General features: G+C 37.9%; 1 protein-coding gene across 5 annotated transcripts in view; it reads left to right on the top strand.

Annotated features, from left to right (window-relative positions):
* Positions 1–1,077: 1,077 nt before the first annotated feature.
* LOC126284136 (iron-sulfur clusters transporter ABCB7, mitochondrial-like) overlaps positions 1,078–21,364 on the top strand; it is a 75,325-nt gene continuing 55,038 nt past the window's right edge. Inside the window, exons 1-2 of one of the 5 annotated variants that reach the window (XM_049982848.1) lie at positions 1,078–1,321; positions 3,660–3,842. In XM_049982848.1, coding sequence (XP_049838805.1) covers positions 1,139–1,321; positions 3,660–3,842 — 366 coding nt within the window. In that variant the 5' untranslated portion in view covers positions 1,078–1,138. Of the gene's footprint in view, positions 2,876–3,659; positions 3,843–21,364 lie in introns of all 5 variants that reach the window. The other 4 variants (XM_049982849.1, XM_049982852.1, XM_049982850.1 and 1 more) reach the window with 4 other exon arrangements.

Below are 21,364 nucleotides of genomic sequence, written 5' to 3'. Positions count from 1 at the left end.
TCATCAGTTTCCGAAAACTTAGAACTACTTAAACTTAACTAACCTAAGGACATCACACGCATCAATTCCCGACGCAGGATTCGAACCTGCGACCGTAGCGGTCGCGTGGTTCCAGACTGTAGCGCTTAGAACCGCTCGGTCACCCCTGCCTGCTAATATGTACAAATAATACGTAAGAGAAGAAGTTCTTCTCCCGCCTGTGTGCACAAGATATCTTGCAAAAATAATTGCTAATAAAGTGTCAGACGGAAATAACAGTCTGAGTTGTCAAGACAGTTGCTCCTCAAGCGACGGTAGTTTTATAATATTACTAATTTACTTTACAAGTAACAGGGCGAAAACAATGAGTGTCGAAATTATTTGCGAAAGTATACAGAGATGTGTAAACATTTGTGATGTGCTAATTACTCACATAATGCGACGGGCCACATGTTTGAGAAGAACACTTTCACCACATGAGCGGTTGACATCAACATTGTAATGCCATGAAGATTCTGAACTGTTGACTGTAATGTTGAAACAAGCATTAAGCGGAATAATACGTAACATATGCGAAGCTGTATACGCTGTTATATAGCAATATTCCATGAAGTACAATGCCTTAGTTCTATAATTTATCAGTTGCTACAAATTACGTGTTCTTTTTTTTTAGTCGATTTTGGAACTTCATATACTCTAATCAGTTATAGAAATGGGAAATGAGCTAGGTCCTGCTGTATCCTTTACTTTGGATCTGAGTATCTGGGAATTTCCAGTTCTCTTTATGAAGTCTACCAGCAACTTCTTATACAATTATGTAGTACTGCATTTCTATCACTGTCTGTATTTCTTTCTACAAACTTGAGTATTGGTGCTCATCAGCCATATGTATTTCAGTGTGCGTGCAGAGATGAGAAACAGTAGACTGAACCAAAAGCTGGCTCAGAATTTTTCACGGCCCAAATTTGTGACGATGTTTAGACCGCACGTTACGGCGTGTGTGCGCAAAAACAATACACATGTCTTTTGCGCATACTTTTCGTTGCATATGGGCTGACGTGCTCGTAAACAGCTCGAAAAGTCAAAGAGAACAGGTGGAGTGCGGGAAACTAAGACTTGCATAGTGATCTGTCTTCCTAATTCTAAGAGTTCCTTGGGTATGGCGGCGGCTGTGCTGTTGAGGGTTTATGGTGTTTCTGGGTTCGGATGCTTGAAATTGACGTATCGTCGTCCCCGTGGTGTATGCTGTCGAAATATTTCACATGCCAATCTTTACAAGAAGCCGAAAACTTTGGTGTTTAATGGAACATCATTGCTATATAACCCTCTTACGTCAGCACGAGTAAGTTACTAAGTTAAAGAAGTTGTATATCAATTTTTACGCGTTTCAAACGATGTGCCCGTATAACGTTTTGCTTAATGACAGACTGAAACGACCATTATCCGATTTTGGACTGTCTTGAGGTGTGTCAGTGTGTTTTGAAGTTGTAAGATGGGCCGGACACGCAGAAGCAGACGAAGAAGAAAGATTGCCGGTAGATGCTCAAGAATAGACTATCAGCAAGAGTTGAGGACCCTTGGCAAGTGGCTTAGAAGCCAGGGATGGAACCCAAATTGTAAATTAAGAGTGGCTGATTTCGACATTACAGGAAGAGGACTTATGGCTCTGGCTGATATAAAGAGTGGCGACAAAATTATGAGCATTCCGTGTGACATACTGTTGACAACAAACACAGTGAATTTGTCTGATGTGGGTTGTTTATTTCATGAAACTGATAACATGTTTTACGCGCAAGAGGTCTTAGCGACCTTCGTTCTTTGGGAACGTCATTTGGGGTATCATTCTAAATGGTTCCCATATCTAGATACTTTACCACCAAGTTTTTCAACTCCAGTTTTTTGTGCAGATGATGAAATAAAACTGTTACACAATCACCTATTGGATGCAGTAGTCTCACAAAAACAAGAAGTCAAGGATTCATTTCATAGAATTAGTGATTTAATTTCTATGAGAAAGACATGCACATATTGTGGGAGTAATAAATTTTTTGACAGAATGGAAACCTTTTTTACTATAGAAGCATTTATGTGGGCCTGGTATGTCGTCAACACACGCAGTATATTTTACCCGGTCCCTTTGGCGACATCTCGACCTTCAATTAAAATTAAAGATAAAAATTGTATGGCATTGGCACCATTTTTGGACCTATTTAATCATTCATATGATGCAGTTGTTGATATTGACATGAGCCAGAACAGTTATGATATTATTAGTAGATCATGCTATTCAAAATATTCTCAGGTTTTCATTAATTATGGTCCCCATTCAAACATGAAATTGTTTTTAGAGTATGGTTTTATAATTCCTTGCAATCCACATGACTCTGTTGATTTGACATTAGAAGACCTTGTGGATGCTGTAAAGACAACTAAAGGCATAGAATGCAGTTGCTCTGGAGCAAAATATGATTACCTACTTTCTCACAAATTATTGGAAAACATATTTTTATGCTCTGAAGGATTATCATTTAATGCTAGAGCTGCCATATACATTTTGATTTCACCCGAAGCCAGTAGATTGGGATATAAAAGTGTGTACTCTTCTGAATTCTCAAAAGAGGAAATGTATATGTTGTGCATGACTGGCAAAAAGTTGGTGTCAATGAAACGTGTGGAATACCAAACTATATTTGGCAGGATGATTAGAAAAGAAACCAACCAGTGTACTTCAAGTTTTCAGGTTGCAAAAGACTTAGTTACAGAATACTTGACTGTTTTGGACAAGTGTGAAGTTTCCTTAAGTGAAATGTGCCAAGATTGATATGTGAAATGATTGTTCTAAGACAGCCTTGTTTGCTGCTTTCACACAAATCTGAAATGGAAACACGTGGTTTATGTAAGTAAATGTGCAATGTTGTGGTATTATTTTGGTGAAGGACAGAATATTAAAATTAGGAAATGCTTCCAGTTTCTTAACCGAAGCTCTGTAACAGTGTAATTCCTTGTTTTAATTAATCTGATATTTTAGTTTGTAGTCAAATGCACATTTATTTTGATAGTGATAAAAAGAAGTGAAGAGAGGTTGCAAAGGTGTAAATAATCTTTTGGAGTTATACAGCAGTTAATATAAATAACTATTAGTGAATATGACCATTTCGTATATGTCAAAATTGTTACTTTGTTTAGTAAGCTAATCAGTATGAAAATTTATAACTCTGTTAACAAATCTTCGGTGACTGTTATGTAGTGCAATCCCTTCCTCTTGCATTTTTCATAGTCTATGGGTGAAATATCTACATGCACAAAAATATTCCTGGGATATTTGATTGTCATACAATCTTTCTGAATTTACTTAATAGATTTAGATTCATAACAAAGTGCATTAAAGATGGTGCAAAAGTAGACGTCATCCCATGCTACAGATCAGTTGGTTATATTAACAAGGTTTTCACTACAGCCATGAATGTGGGGGCTGCAGAGTGATGGCTCAATAAGTCTGAGTTCTTTGTATAGTAAAATTTTGTAGGGTGTGTATAAGCAGAATGATGTAATGGAAAGCAAAAGAATAGATTTAAGAAAAAAAAATATTTTAAAGGATAGATTTTGTGCTCTCATCACCTACTTGTGTAATGTTAGGATGTATTTTGCAATTTGTGTATACAGTGGTCGAAGTATTTCAGTGCGTTTCAGCACGGCCGCCAACAACGGGTAAACCATCTCCTGCAGACAAACCACCAGTTCGACAATGTTTCCACCCTGGTACTGCGTCTCTTGCAAGGGAGGGGGAGCAGTTGGTCAAAGGTGGCCGGAAGATCACTGCTGTAGAAATGCTGAGTGCTATGGGAGCGTACATCTGGCCAAAGGTGAGCGTGAGCCATTGTAAATTTAATTAGGTTAATCTGTGTCTATTATTACAGTAGTGGTATCATTTTTCAACATTACAGTAATGTGGTACCTGTTTCATTATATCATTTACATATTTGTATAAAATGTGATGAATTAACAAAATTGTTTATGAAATGTAGATCTGCTCAGTTAGCAGCCTACAAGTTGATATAGTCTGCTGTCTTATAATTCAATTGGCCTATTCCTGTATGATCTTTCATTTCACCCAAGGGGACTGTACATAGTGAACAGAAGCAGTGTAGTATACCACTTTTAATTAATCAGATGGACACATTAGATTCCACTTCACCAGCTTACAACCAGTCGCCTTTCAACCTAAGCTAGACCTTGGGCTATGCTAAAAGTCAGACATAAACCAGAGCATTTGACTAAAGGAAAATTGGTGTTTAAAGTTCCATCGACAGAGATATCGTTGGGGATCGGGCACAAGCTCTGATCTAGGAGAGACGGGAAAGGAACTCTGACATGCACTTTCAAAGGATCTATCCAAACATTTGCCTTAAGTGATTTACGGAAATCTGGAAAACCCTACATATGGATGACTGGATGGGGATTTGAACCACCTTTATCCAGAATGTGATTACAGTGCGCGGCAGGGTCGGGGATTTTCTCTGCCTCGTGATGACTGGGTGTTGTGTGTCTATCATCATCATTTCATCATAATTGACTCGCAAGTCGCCGAAAGGGCGTCAACTAAAAAGGACTTGCAATATGGTGGCCAAAAATAACATATAATCTTTTCATTTCATCTGGCTCAGTCACTGTGTTTGAAGGAACACTCAGCTTCAACTATTGATGTCACATCAAGCTTTGAGATGCTACACAAGCATGATATCAAAATGGCAACCAATAACATTACATGTTTTCATGGCATGAAAATATAATAATCAAATACAGAATCATACAAAATCTTAATAATAAATATCTAAGTTTACAGGACAACCATGGATCAGGATACGCTAAAATCTAAACTGAGAATTGAAAAATCGTGATGATAGTAAAATAAAGCTACCAAAGATACACAATACGTTGGCTCCAAAATGCAAAAGACTTGACATCAGCCGTAAGCCGTAACTGATATTGAAAACATCACTTGTCCTATAAACTGTAAAGGCTGGTACCAATGCAGAGAACCAAAATGTGTAAAAGTAATTACACTTGATATCATTTTAGTGTCAATATAACATACTAGGTAAGCAACTCAGATGTACTAAAATATTGAAAGAAATAACCAACACTAATACCTCGGAGCAGAAAACTTTTATTTAGCTTAGATACTTCAACAAAACAGAAACACAATTTACCACACACAGTTTGCCATCAAAGAAACACTGAAACTATGAAATGAAACCAAATGATAAAGAAAAGCTGTCAAAAATATAAAAATAGCACAATTTAAGAAACCAGAAGAATAAAAAACTAAATAAAAATCACCAGTGCCATACACAAAACCCCCCTTATAATTTCCCAATTAAATTCAGGAAGCCCTGAAGAATACAGAAATCCTGAGAAACATTGTTCCGTCAGCAATACTCATAAATCCAAGTCTGCAGGACAGGATAGCACCTTTTTCTGTTCCCTACAACAGAGTTCACAGCCACAACCATCCCCTAGTAGTGTTCATACATGCCCCAGTTTCATACTCTTTTATTCCAGGTCATGATTCACATGAAGAGGGTTGTAATTCTTCTGTCCAATCCTTTATAAAGAAGCAAATCCATCTAACATTACCGTAGGACCTTGTGCAACATGTTCTCATATAAGAGAAACTAGAACCTACTTAGTGCAATTTTCATCCACAGGACATGCACACCCAAAATAACAGCCCCACCTAGACAAAAAGACCCATATTAACTATCTTTCTCCTGCCCTTTTTCTTATCATAAGGTGATTCATAACTTTCCTCTGTCAACCCATGGGCCTTCCACTCCTCTCTACCTCTACCCCCCCCCCCCCCTTCCTACTATTCGGCCCTCTATATTTAATAAATTTACAACATAACTCCCTAAGAAAATATTTAGCCACAAAAATCAGTTTTGTGCATGTCGTATCTTACAGAGGACTTACAGTAAAAGTAGTTGACATCCCTATAAGAGAGAGAATGAGTCTTGATCTCAACCAGGTACTATGCCAGATTGACTGCCCCAAGCACTCTTTACAACACCTTTGCCTGTAGCAGTTGGATGACCAATGAGACAAAACCTTAATCAAACACATACTAACATAAGAAAAATATATTAAAAACAAAGATTCCAAGACTTACCAAGCGGGAAAACGCCGGCAGACAGGCACAATGAACAAAACACACACACACACACACACACACACACACACACACACACACACACACACACACACACGATTACTAGCTTTCGCAACCGATGGTTGCTTCTTCAGGAAGGAGAGGGAAAGACGAAAGGATGTGGGTTTTAAGGGAGAGGGTAAGGAGTCATTCGAATCCTGGGATTGGAATGACTCCTTACCCTCTCCCTTAAAACCCACATCCTTTCGTCTTTCCCTCTCCTTCCTGAAGAAGCAACCATCGGTTGCGAAAGCTAGTAATTGTGTGTGTGTGTGTGTGTGTGTGTGTGTGTGTGTGTGTGTGTTTGTGTGTGTGTTTTGTGTTTGTGTGTTTTGTTCATTGTGCCTGTCTGCCGGCGCTTTCCCGCTTGGTAAGTCTTGGAATCTTTGTTTATAATATATTTTTCCCATGTGGAAGTTTCTTTCTATTTTATTTACATACTAACATGACATATACGTCTTCTGCATTGTTCTCCAATTACGTGTAACTTTTGTAAAAATTTAATAGTTGACTCCTGATCTTCCATAACGACATACAGCTGTTAAATATTAATGAAGAATGGATTTTGCAAAACTTACATTGCAAGATCAGACACTAGTAAAACAAAATAATGAAACAAGAAATAAAACAAAGCAGCGTGTTATGTATCAATAATACACAAAATGAGACTTGATGCCTTGAAGAATTTAGATACACTGGATAAAAATTTTATTTTTGAAAGGAAAATGTTTGTATATGTATCCTAAAGCTCGTATAAATTGTAATCAGTGTTTTTGCTTGTTACTAAGACAATTGGACACCCTGTTTAATCTCTGACTGCTTAGAAGATGAGACATTCGTTAATGAATGACTTCTATAATGCCACAACTCAAAGCCAACTGATGGTTTTGAATGCCAAGTTGTTTACAGTTACTATACAGAAATTTTTGCTGTCTTTACTCTTTGACATCTTCATATGAGTGTTACTTTTTTCCCTTTGTTGTCTGTTAGAAATGACGAACAGGTGTTTCTGTCACATTATGTTCACTCAATTCAGTGGCATAAAGTGTTTGAATGAGTAATTTCAAACTCTAATTTCCTCATGGTATTGTGTCCCTGAGATCCTTAATCCGTCAAGATGAAATTCTACCATTTAATATTTCCTTTCTTTTGTTATTCCATCATTTTGATCTACAAATAACTTTTGCAGCTTAGCTGTGTGTGCACTAATATCGTCTGCTTCATTGTACTTGACCCGAAAAAGGTTTCAATCATGTTTAAACATTGCATACTGCTATGTACAAATCATACATGTAGTTTTTCACACAGTTCCTCAATTTTTGTATATCATCAAAAATTGAGGAACTCGTTCCCTTTGTGCACTTGTTATGTATTACTGCTTGCTTTTGTACCATCCCCTTGCCAGTCTACATACATTATTTTTTATTAACTTGTCAGTTCCTATGGCCACTCCACATGTTGGCACATACCATTAATAATGTTTTAGAATTCATATGAATGAAGATCCCTAGAGATGTGCCACTTCCATTTTGTTAAGTCATCTGTACCTTCAAGCTTATCAATATCCACTTTATAGTCACTTTTAGTAGCAATGTTCTTATGGAAGGGTCCCATTATTGTAAGACATGTTTCAACAAAAATTTCATCCATCACTGACTGGATTGAGTCCATCTTCTTTTTAAAACTTTTCTTTTTGTGCCATGCACTCATAATAGTTCAGCCAGCAAACAATAAAGAAGGTTGATTAGGGAAAAGAAATGTGTAGTCACAATTTTTTTTTCAGTGGTAGGCAGGAGTGCCAGGAACAACACACTAAAAATCCTGACAAGTGGTGTGTGACCATGTGAGTGAGTGAGTGGGAGGATGACACATACAGTGAACTTTGTTTTTCTTAAAGAATTTGAAAACTGTGATGTTTTTCAAAAAATTTTCCCACTGTGGAACTAAACATTATATATACATTTTAGCTCTGGGACCAATAATTTCTGCAGTGCAGGAGATGGAAAAATTGCAGATTATAAAAAAATGATATTTTAATGGCATAAAATGAATGTATGTTGTTAAATAAAGTGAGATACGAACCAAAGCTGTGTAACTGTGTTGTACTCACTTCGTGCTCAAATAATAAATGGTCATAGTGTTACTGTATTTGTCTCACTATTAATTGTATCAATGGTAGACTGTGCAAATCTCTACCATTAAGACATTGCTAGCACTTGTAAAAGTGGGCTGCACTCAGTGGAACCTGTTACCACACCTCCAACATCTTGCAAGGTGGGTGTGAATATGTCTGATCAAATGGGACTGATTGTGTTCAAGTCTAGAACAATAATTGGCTGCAATACTTTGCTTTGAGGTATGTTGAAGCTTCATAACATCTAGGTGAACTACTTCTATTGCAGAGGGAACAAATTTAATCCTGTGGGCCTCTTCAGAGCTTGAGAGAGCTGAGACAGGAGTGATGCATTTTTAGATTACATTACATTAGTTTTTTGTTCCATAGATCCTCGTGGATGTGGAATGTGTCATTTTTTTCTAAGCTGAAATAACAATACTAATAGTATGAATATATACAATACATGACTTGTTTCTATTAAAAAATTCGTCAATGGAGTAGGAGTTGGCCACTAGTAAGTCTTTCAGGCTCCTTTTAAACTGATCTTTATTAGTAACTAAATTTTGTATGTTTGCTGGCAAATTATCGAAGATGAGTGTTCCTGAGTAGTGAACCCCTTGTTGAACTAGAGTAAGTGCTTTTAAGTCCTTGTGCAGCTCATTTTTGTTACTGGTATTGCATGTATGAACTGAGCTGTTTGTTGGAAAAGAGATATATTACTTTGGACTAATTTCATTAAGGAGTAAATATACGGAGAGGCAGTAGTTAGTATACCCAGGTATTTGAAGAGGTTTTTATAGGACGTCCATGAATTTACTCCACAAATAATACGTATTACACACTTTTGGACTCTTGAAAACTTTTGTTTGACTTGAAGAGTTACCCCAAAATATTATACCATATGACATTATGGAATGAAAGTAGGTAAAGTATGAAAGCTTTTTCATTTTTATGTCGCCTATGTCTGTTAACACTCGAGTTGCAAATACAGATTTGTTAAGGTGTTTCTGCAGTTCTGTGGTGTGCACCTCCCAACTGAATTTATTATCAAGTTGTAATCCCAGGAACTTAAGACTGTCAACGTCTTCTATCTGCTCTTCTTCATACTTTATGCATATGCTGGGTGGAAACCTCTTACAGGTTCGGAATTGCATATAGTGAGTCTTTCTGAAGTTTAATGTCAGTGAGTTGGCTTTAAACCATTTATTAATATCCATGAAAATATCATTAGCAGAGCTTTCTAGAACTACACTCGACATATTATTTATTGCAATACTTGTCATCTGCAAACAAAACAAACTCTGCTTCTGGCAGTGTAACTGATGAGAGATCATTAATGTACACAAGCAATGCCCCTAAGATGGGTCCTTGTGGGACACCACATGTAATTTGTTCCCATTCTGATGACTGATGACTTAATTCACTAGTCCTTTGCAGTGAAACCCTTTGTTTCCTCTTAGCAAGGGATGACTAACCATTTTGCAGCACTGACCATGACACTATAGAATTCTAATTTATTTAAAAGGATGTTGTGGTTCACACAATCAAATGCCTTTGACAAATCACAGAAAATACCTGCTGCTTGTAACTTGTTATTTAATGAATTAACTACATTTTCACTGTAGGTGTAAACGGACTTCTCGATATCAGAACCCTTCAGAAATCCAAACTGTGTTCCTGATAATATGTTGTTTGTGGTTAGATGGTTGAGAAGCTGCCTGTACATTACTTTTTCTAAAATTTTTGAGAATGCTGGCAAAAGTGAAAGAGGTCTGTAGTTTGATGGTATCTCTTTATCGCCTTTCTTGAATAGAGGCTTAACATCTGCATATTTTAGCTAGTCAGGAAATGTCCCAGTTATAATTGACTGGTTACACAACTAACTTAGAATTGTACTTAACTCACAAGAACATGCCTTAATTAACTTTGTTGATATTTCATTGTAACCACTAGAATGCTTTGTTTTTAAAGATTTTGTTACGGAAGTTATTTCTTTAGGTGAAGTGAGTGACATATTCATGTACCTGAAGCTATTTGTAAAGGCTAGTTTGATATTCAAGGGCATTATTTATTGATCCTGACAATTCCACTCTCATCAGTAATGGATATAAAGTACTTATTAAGTAGATTTGCCACACTATGCCCATCGGTTACTAATGTCATCTACCCTTAGTACTATTTGCTCCTGTTCCTTTCTCGTTCTACCAGTCTCCTCTTTCACTATATCCCATATTGTTTTTATTTTGTTCCCTGACATTGCTGTCTTCTTCTCATGGTGCATTTGTTTAGATGTCTGAATTACTTTTTTTAATATTTTACAGTATTCCTTGTATTCAGCTAAATCATCAGTGTTGGAGCTATTCTTGGTCAACAGATACATTTTCCTTTTTGTCTTACAGGAAATCTTTATTCCTTGTGTAATCCATGGTTTTATTATAGACTTCTGTTTAATTTGAGTAACTTTTAAAGGAAAACAGTTTTCAAACATGGTACTGACATTGTTCATGAATGTGTTATATTTTTCATTCGTGTCATGAGCAACTATAAACATCTTTCCAGTTCATATCTTTGAGCAGTTTTCTAAACACTAAATTATTGATTGATTGACTTCTCTCCTATACTCAGATTTAGCAGTCTTGATAATCTGCTTAGAATTTACATCTAAAACAAGGAGCTGTATGTCATGATCTGATAGTCCATTTATTACAGGTTTTATGATATGATTTTGTTGCTTTGATTTGTCTATAAAATGTTATCAATGGCTGTCCTTGAGGATTTAGTGATCCTAGTTGGAAAGTTTACAGTGTGAGTTAGATAGAAAAACAACATTCTCTCTCTTCGTTTAGTTGCTTCCGACTCTTCGTGGCCCCATGAACCAAATCACTCCACTTTTTCCTGTCTTGCACTTTCTCCCGTAGACCTTCAATGTTGGAACACATTGCTTCTGTGATGCCATCGATCCATCTCATCCTCTGATGTCCTCTTCTTCTAGTTCCTTCGATCTTCCCCAGTATTAATGTTTTTTCCAGTGAGGCATGCCTTCGCATTGTGTGTCCAAAGTAGGTCAGCTTTTGTTTTAACATTAGACCTTCCAGGGAGAAATCTGGTTTTATTTGCTCCAATATTGATCTGTTAGTTCTCTTTGCAGTCCATGGAACTCGAAGAAGTTTTCTCCAACACCACAATTCGAAGGAGTCAATTCTTCGCCGTTCAGCCTTTCTAATGGTCCAGGTCTCGCATCCATACATCACAATTGGAAAAACCATAGCCCTCACAATACAGATCATTGTTGCTAGTTTTATATCTCTGGACTTTATAAGCTTGTCAAGGTTTGACATCCCCTGTCTACTGAGCAACAGGCGTCTCTGGATTTCATGGCTGCAGTCGCCATCAGCAGAGATTTGGGAACCGAGATAACTGAATGTGGTCACTATCTCCATGGATTCTCCTGCTATATCCCACGAATTGATAGGTGTAGTTGCCATAATTTTCATTTTCTTCACATTCAGCCTAAGACTAGCCTTTTCACTTGAGTCTTTCACCTTCAGCAAGTGTGTTCTCAATTCTTCTTCACTTTCTGCCTACAGGATCGTATCATCTGCGTACCTGAGGTTGTTTACATTTGTTCCAGCTATTTTAATTCCTGTTTCTCCTTCATCTAGCCTCACATTCCTCATAACATATTCTGCATACAGATTGAATAAGTATGGTGACAGTATTCATCCTTGTCGGACCCCTTTCTGAATCTGTATCCATTTCGTTGTTCCATACATAGTTCTCACCGTGGCTTCTTGGTCAAGGTATAAACTCCGTATCAGATGAGTGAGGTGATCTGGTACACCCATGTTTTTCAGTACGTTCCATAATTTGTTCTGATTGACGCAGTCAAAGGCTTTGGCGTAGTCAATAAAGCAGAGGTACACAACTCTCTGGAATTCTCTTGCTTTTTCCATAATCCACTGAATGTTAGCAATTTGATCTCTAGTTCCTTTTCCTTTCCTAAATCCAGCTTGTTCTTCTGGTAGCTCTCGATCTAGATATTGGCAAAGTCTATTTTGTAAGATTTTCAACATGACCTTGCTAGCATGTGCGATAAGTGCGATTGTTCGGTAGTCTGAGCATTCTTTAGAACTTCTCTTCTTTGGAATGGGGATGAATACTGATCTTTTCCAGTCCTCTGGCCACTGGTGTATGATCCATATTTTTTGACATATTGAGTGCAGCACTTTCACTGCATCGTTTCCAGTGACTTTAAACAATTCTACTGGTATTTCATGATGTCCCCTAGTTTTGTTATCAGCCATATTTTCAAGGGCCCACTGGATTTCGCTCTCCAAAATATCGGGCTCTAGTTCTAAATTAACATTAACATCAGCAGTAGGAGCCCTGTCATTATGCAGTTCTTTCTTGTATAGGTCTTCTACATATTCTGCCCATCTTTCCTTAACATCCTCTGCTTCACTCAGATCTTTCCTGTTTCTATATTTTATCATTTCAATTTTTGCCTGGAATTTTTCTTTAATTTCTCTAATTTTCTTATAAAGATCTCGTCTTCCCCATTCCGTTACTATATTCAACTTCCTTGCACTGTTCATTAAAGAATATATTTTTATCTCTTCTAGCTAATTTCTGAAAATCTTTATTTAATTCGAACATAGCTGATCTATCTCCCTTGATTTTTGCTTTTCCTTGTTCTTCTGCAACTTGCAGTGCCTCAACTGATAGCCATGTAGCCTTCTTGCTGTTCCTTTTCTTGGGAATGTGTTTCTCTGCTGCCTCCTTGACAGTATTAGCTACTGCTGTCCACATCTCGTCCTCCAGCTCTAATACATTAAATCTGTTTTGCACCTCTACAGTGTAGTCGGAGGGTCTAGAGTTAAGGTCGAATCTGCAAGTTGGGATACTTTTTGCTACATTCTTAAGTTTCAGCCGAAATTTTGCAATCAGGAGCTCATGATCTGATCCACAGTCAGTGCCAGGTCTTGTTGTAGCTGACTGAACCGCTCTCTTCCACTTCTGATTACAAATTATGTAATCAATTTGGTTCCGATGTTGTCCATCTGGCGAAGTCCAGGTATATAGGCGATGTTTTGGTAGTTTAACGGTGTATTAGTAATTATGAATGAATTTTCTAGGCAGAATTCTAGGCGTCTCCGCCCTGCTTCATTTGTTGTACCAAGACCATATTTTCCTGTTATACCTTCTACAGCTTAATTTCCCACTTTTGCATCCCCCCCCCCCCCCCCCAACCCCCCTCCCCCCACCCCCGTTCCGGATATCCGATCGGGGAACTTGAAACTCCAGAACATTTTGAGCTGAGCAAAGCCATAGGGTTTTCTTGGGATAGTTCAGTGGTGGTTTCCCGTTGCCTTCCACTGTCCTCCAACTTCTATCTGCTCACCTACTCAGTTTCCCCGCTGGGGTTGGTTACTCAACAACCTTCCACTGAGTTGCTCGGCTTAACAGGGGCACCATGTGTAGGTAGGAAGATTGAGAATTGAGGTGACAGAGGCTGTGAGAACTCTCTTGCTGAGTTCTTGTAATCGCGTATCACCCCCATTTTATGCCAGTCTCGTCGTGTCTGCAGAGAATACCCCCCCCCCCCCTCCCATGTCATTTCCTGGGCCCAAAGACAACATTACTAACTGCAGTAAATGTTTACTGGAAGATTGCATTAGAAAATCTGTATTAAAGTCAGCAGCTATCAAAATTTCTTTGTTTCTTACTGTTAAATAACCCAAAAGAGCTTCTAGATGATTTATGAATAGATTATAATTTTCTGCAGGTGCTCAGTAAATAGTTACTATTATATAGGATCTGTTATGGAACTCTACTTCTGTTGCATATGCTGCTCTAAACAGAATTTATTAATGTCAATGTTCTTGAATTTATGGCAGTTTTTAATAAATGTGGCATCTCCTCCTCCATCCATATCTACTCTGCAGAAGTAGGAAGCTAGCTTAAATCCTGAAATGTCTAACATATCCATTCCAGTGGTCACTTGATGTTCAGAGAGGCAGATTATGTCAATTTGGTTAGAGGAATTCATTTCATTGATACAAATGAATAGTTCATCAACTTTATTTCTGAGTCCTGGAATGTTCTGGTGTAATAAAGATAACTGATACTGCATACTAATGGGATTATAACTACTTTGGCGAAGATGAACTGGCAGTTTCTGATTACTTTCTGTTAAACATTGTTTAAATGGAAGCTGTATGCTAAAATCTGACTCCTGTTCATCTGTTATCTTAAACTGAGTGTGTCTGCCAATCTCTCTTAAAACTCGTTTTCTTTCCACCTTCCCTATCCTGAAAAAGGCATCACTCTGACAGCTGTGACCACTGGTATTTTACCACTTGTGAGAGTGTCCCCCCTAAAGATTTCTGCAATCAACCCGGACAGTTTTCCCTTCCCTTTCCTATTGAGGTGAAGGCCGTGCCGTGCCTAGTGTAGTCCCACAGGAATCAAACCAATATGAGACCCTATATCCGTCCTAAGCAGCCAATCCAACTCCCAAGTTCACCCTCCCTACAGGAGAGTTCAAATGAGGTCGATCGTGGAGTCTCAACACAGACACAAATCCCACACTCGTATGCTTCGTTGCTGATGCTCTCTTCACCGGGTCACTCTCTATGGATATTCAGTCTCTCTGTCACTGCTATTTCCCAGACCACCCACTATAACCACGGCATACTCCTTTGTGAAATCCTTGCATAAAGAACCTACATCCTCTGTTACTTGACCCAGATCTGCACTAGGCTTGAAAAAGTTTGTGACCTGTTACTCTGGACCTATATTTTCTTGCAGTACTTGGCCAACACCTCTACCATTGGAACTACCTAACGACAGAACTTTCTTTCTCTTTACAAATTTCCCTACCTTTTTCAAGTCCATGAAAGCTTGTTGTGCCCTTTCTACAGCTTCAGCTACATGAGGCTCATCAGATTCTGACTGAGGCAACAGGTCAAATCTAGTTTCAAGATTTATGACAAAGCTGCCTGATGCTCTCCTTTGCCTGTTCCCCCTATTACCTGTTGCCACTTCCCACTTTTGTTCACCCTTCTCCCTCTTTAACCTATCCAGAGCCTCCCTTGCCTTATCTAGGTCAGCTTGAAGAGCTGCAATTTTCCCTTCCTGTTACAGTATTTTCTTATCTCTACTGCAGATCCTACAATACCACTGGTGAGCCTCATTTATGTCCCCATTTCCCACACCACTACATTCACCCCAATGAAAGAAACTACAGCACCCATCACCCCATACCCCAAAACTAACAATTCTATGGCATGTCACACACTTCTCACTCATGATATAAACGGAAATCGTATAACTGATTAAAGTACTGACGAAAATGTAAACAGTGATTTAAGTACTGACTAAAACATAAACAAAGGACCCTAGAAACTCTTCAGGCAGATATAAATTTCATACCCCACATGTTGTGAAAAGTACTTGGCTCCTTGTCAGTGGAGACAATGATACTGACATTGTTGAATAAATATTGTTTGCGTGTTTCACTTTGGGCAGGCTCTTCATTGTGGTAGACAGCTGATAGCTTCAGTTGTTGAGCTTTTTGAAATAATAGCCCACATAACAACTGCAAATAAGTGCTCACATAATAAACTGAAAGTAACTCCATTGTATAAACCCAAGCTCAGTGAATTTATTTTGTCTACTCACTCATGGTAGGTAAAATTGCCTTTCTTGGATGAACACTAAAACTATCTTACAGGATAACTAGGGAACAGTTTCACCTCTAGCAGTGTAGAACAGTGTGCAAAGATTTAAGTAGAATTTGTCCATATTTGCATTATTATTGTTAGTAGCTCATTTCTGTATTCCATGATGTAAGTGTTAACACACTTTGTGAAAAATACACCCCGTAAATTTATCTGTGCACTGTTTTCTGACTCGCTTGCTAGCTCTTCAGTTTGCACACCTGTGAAGGAAGGAAGTAGAATGTGCAATAACCTCCCTCCACTGGCTAAAGTCTAGATCAGGGTTGCGGCAGTGTGGCAGTGCTTATCTGCTTCTCATAAGTTGGTAAGGTGCCAATTTCACATAGCCAGTAGCATGATTCTTTGACGTAACCAAAGAAAGGTGAGAACAGAAGCAATATATTTCTAGCTCTGAAATTGAAACCATTGTCTTGTTTGTTGTTTTTTGATGTATGAGTGTGCATCGAGAGCAATATTTTGTGATTATGGCAGCATATACTATAAAGTGGACTGATTTAAGTGATTTAGTTCTGCACAGCAACATCGACGGTTAGGGCACGTCTTGTGGATTAATTGCAGAGAGACGAAAATGTATCAAATTTGGTGGTGAAATGACTCTTAGTCAACAGTTTGTATGGAAGGAATCATCTGGAAGGGCAGCAAAAGCTGCCACTTTAATTGGATCAATGTTTTTAATTCAGTGTTTTTAATAAGAGTTGCATGTTCAGTATATTAATGAACATTGATCTACATACCTTCTCTAAAGATTTAACAAAAAAACTTGATCCATTTACCCAGTGTGCTTGCACACATCGACAACAACACAGAACAGAGAAAGTTCACTGCTTTTTCGAATATGTCATGGGTTGTGACACTGTCCATGGTTTGGAGAGACTGACACAGTTCAAATAACTGTGACTCAAACAAGGAGCAATTCATTTATAGTCCTTGTTTATGGCAGTGTTTCACACTTTCTTACGTATGTATTCCTTCAAAACTCTCATTTGCCTGCTGCTCTCTCATTGGCTGTGTAATGTAAACAGTGGACACGTCTTCTTTTTTTCCCTTACAACAAGAGCTGACAACTTCCATGCATGAAATGCATAAGAATCCCATTGGCCCTGTTGTTGACTTTTACCCCTCCAGCCTGCCACACCAGCAGGATGTAATTTATACCTTAATAGGATTCTGTTGTACTTACATGTTGTACACACATTTAATATTTGTTCTTAGGCCACTTTATTCAACAATAAACATTAATTTTTTTAATTATTACAACACCACGTTTAACAATTTGCCATTTTTCCACCCTTACCAATGGGAAAACTATTAATTCTAGAGAAAAAATGAATATGACCATTTTTGTAAGAAATTTAGTATACTCTAATTTTGTAGAAGGAAACATTTTTGCTAGAAGCCTTAGTTTAAGAATTATATAAGAAAAATATGAAAAAGCTATCTTAAAAGAATCATCCCCTGCCCTTCCACCCACCTACCCCACACTCACACTCAACTAGTCAATATTGTTTGTATGTTTTTCTTGGCACTCAGCAGCCAGAGACTGTGGTCAAGTGTGGGAAAGTTGTGTTTACGTATGTTGTCTATTTGTGAGGAAGCCCACTTCCTGACAGTCTTTTTGTTGTTCCTATCTGCTATATGGTCTGTAGCAACTATCCTAATCATAATATTGTTACATTCCATCCTGGATTTTACAATGTTTGATTTCTCAAGGATTTTCCTTTTATTTCAACACAAAGCTGAGAGAATTATATTTTATTCATAGCAATATCTCATTAAATCGTACCAAGCATTTTGGACTTCAGTACCTCTATCTTAGATACTTTGCAACTTTTCAATTGTTTACCTTGTTCTGTACTGCTTGTGCCTATAGAAAAAAGATATTTTGAAATTCTATCAATAAATTTTGTAAATTCTTTAATATTAATTAGTTTTTGCCCAGTAATTTATAAAAGTTGCCTTTTTATTTTTTCAAGTTTGTCAGAATATATATGCCTGTGCTTGTGTAACAGTAGTAGTTAGCACTATTCCATGCAGTATGCATACTTATTTAGAGCCGTTTTAGGTTTCAGAAGATTCTGCTTTTTGTCTATATTTGTGAACAGATATGTTACAAAAAAAGGGTCAGTGAAGAACAAGCTGTGTTGTTTTTGTAGAAGGTTCTATTTTAAGCCTGCAGTATTTTCGTACATTATTTTATCTCATTTGCTCTAGGTAACTCCTGTGAACTCTGTGAACAACTGACTGAAGTGCCTATATTACAAGTACTCAGTCTAAAATGGAGACACAACCTCAGGCAGTACGTCTTTTAACCCTCTACTGCATGGTGTTCCTATTTGCGAACAAACTGTAAATTTATGTACAATATTAAGAAAACCACTTATATATACATGGTGTTGCTATGTGGTAACGCACAGTGTGTAACTGTATGGACCTAGACTGCAGTTACATCTATCTAGATCCAACCTCTGCGTACCATCGTGAAGTGCAATGCAGTAGGTATGTCCCACTGTACCAGTTATTAGGACCGTTTCCTGTTTCATTCATATATGGGCCACAGGAAAAATGATTGTGTAATGCCTTATCCTTATGATGCCTATGGGAGCAATATGCAAGGGGCTGTAGTATATTCCTAGACGTCATCAATTAAAGTCAATTCTTGAAACATTGTTAGTAGACTTTCTTGGGATAAAACCATCTGTCTAAGTCTGCCAGTTCAGTCCCTCCAGCATCTCAGTGACTCTCTCAGGGGTCAAACAAACTTGTGACCATTAGTGTTGCCACCCTCTGTCTGTCAAATATCCCATGCTAGTATCTCACGTGATTTGTAAGCAATCACTTTTGTAGATTTGTGGAATTTTCCTAAATTCTACCTATAAAAAAGTCTTACCACCTGCTTTACCCACGACTGAACCTATGTGATCATTCAATTTCATGATATACACGTGCTGTGCTGTGGGGCAATCAGTATGGTCAAAAATGAACACACTTCATATGTCGTGATCGCAGTATTGCTGCAGGATGGCCGGTTTCAACAGTCTTATGCTGCCATTCTGATGTAATCGGAAAACAAAAATAATAAGGGGGGCTGGAGGGAGACTAAAATTCATATGATGGATATATGAGGGTTGTCCACAAAGTGAGTTCTGTTTCTAATTCTGTCCGCGGCAGCACTATGATCGCAGTTCTGAGCATGTGCGGCAGTTAATTTGACTCAAGGAGAAGACATATATGCCATTTTCAGATTGCTGCTGTTGACGTGTGCATTGTAGTGCTTCTTTATAATGTCAGCCATAATTGAAAATGCCACCATGTGTGAAATCATATCTATGATTCGTTTTCTAAATGCAAAGAAAGTTAAACCAAAGGAAATTCATCCACAAATCTGTGAGGTTTACAGACAAAATGCTATGAGTGATTCAATGGTTAGAAGATAGGTCAGACTGTTCAGTGAAGGACGTGATAAAGTGCAGATGAAGAATGAAGTGGATGCCCGTCTGTGGTTACTGATGAACTGGTTCACACAAAGAGAAGATTAAGCACAACCATAAGCTTATACTTAGTGTCCTTGCTTTGGTAGTTCCACAAATCTCTTGATCAGCAATTCATGAGATTCATACTGAAAAACTGAAATTTCAAAAACTTTGCTAACATTGGGTACTCAAAATTCTTACTGAACAACACAAAAAACAAACAGGCAGTGCACTTCAGTTTTTGACACGGTACAATGAAGAAGGTGATGGTTTTCTTTCTCAGATAGTCATGGGGGATGAAACTTGGGTATTGTATGACACCCCTGAAACAAAACAGCAATCAGTGGAATGGAGGCACACTTCATCCCCAACAAAGGTTAAGCCTAAACAAATCTTGACACCTCGAAAAGTCATGTGCACCATTTTTTGGGACAGAAAAGGCATTTTGATGATTGGCCTCGTGGTAAGAAATCAAACAATCAATGCACATAGTTACTGCGAGACCCTTAAGAAATTGTGCCATGCTATACAGAACAAGCGCCGAGCATTACTGCCGTAGCAGACACGATAATGGCCTGCTTCACACGGTGAATGTAACCAAACAACTCTTACGGCAATTTCACTGCTACGCGTTTGATCATCCTCAGTCATATAGCCTGGACCTCGCTACTGCTGGACCTCCCTACTAGTGACTTTCATCTCTTCTTACACCTAAAATCTGTCTTTGGTGGTCAACACTTCAACGGTGATGATGAGCTGAAAGAACGTGTTACCATATGATTGAATACGCAGGTGGCAACCTGCTGTGAAGAAGGCATACAAAAACTTGTGCCACACACTGACAAGTGCCTACAAAATTTTGGAAGCTATGTAGGAAAGTAGGTTAACAGTTGTAGATTTCTGTACAATAAATATTTTTTCTGTGTCTGTACACATTTGTTTTATATAACCAAACAGAACTTACTTTGTGGACATAAAGTATGCAGTATTCCGTGTACTTTCTGGAACTTACTATAAAACTGTCATGTCTCATTACATGAAGTCAAAGCATAAAAGGCACTTCCCACATGTACGTGTCTTGATTAAAATCCAATCAGTAAAATGCACACAAGTGGTAAAATCCACACAAATGATAAAACACACACACAGTTAAAATCGTCGTTTTGTCCATGCAAGCTGGTGCTGAACACCATTCTCACAAGTTTGTCACACACTGTCAGTGGAGTGTTAACATGGAGGTGGCAGACCCCCTACAAAGTTATCTATCTCGCTCTCGGATGATCACATTCAGTGGTTACAAGCAATGAATAGCGGTATTTTATTGCAATGTCCTATTTGACTTGAACACAATTGTATTTGCCACTGCTGTCTGCTTTGATGTGGATAATAAAAGTGTAATCTCTAACTTCCTTTTTCAGTTTAGATTTTTTAAATTTCTTCTATTCCGTAAAATTTGAAGTGACTTTTCTGTTTGCTACACTGTGTGTTTTTATTCAGCTTTATTCTTTTGCTGTCATGCAAACTTGGGGATTGGACATGTTATTTAATAAAAATGTCGTGTCACACTCAGAACCGTAGACAAGTGGCAGAGTTTACATTAAAATTTATTCTGTATCTCGTACTGTTATTGTGGGGGATCACAGTACAGCTGAAAGGGTTTTTATTGTCTGTAACAAAATCCACTAAGGAGTAAATTTGGTGAGAAGTGAATGTAAAATTCCAGGGAACTTAACAGTCTTCTATAATATGTACCATTATCCATTTTACTCTGTTGCTCACTTCTACTAAATGAAAACTTTGTTTACTTTAAGTGCTTTGCCGTAGCAGACAAATGCATAAGACAACAAGG

The sequence above is a fragment of the Schistocerca gregaria genome, chromosome 8, assembly GCF_023897955.1.
Source record: "Schistocerca gregaria isolate iqSchGreg1 chromosome 8, iqSchGreg1.2, whole genome shotgun sequence".
In the NCBI taxonomy this organism is placed as follows: Eukaryota; Metazoa; Arthropoda; class Insecta; order Orthoptera; family Acrididae; genus Schistocerca; species Schistocerca gregaria.
Note: the sequence above shows the minus strand (reverse complement) of the source record. Positions and strands in the feature narration are given on the sequence as shown.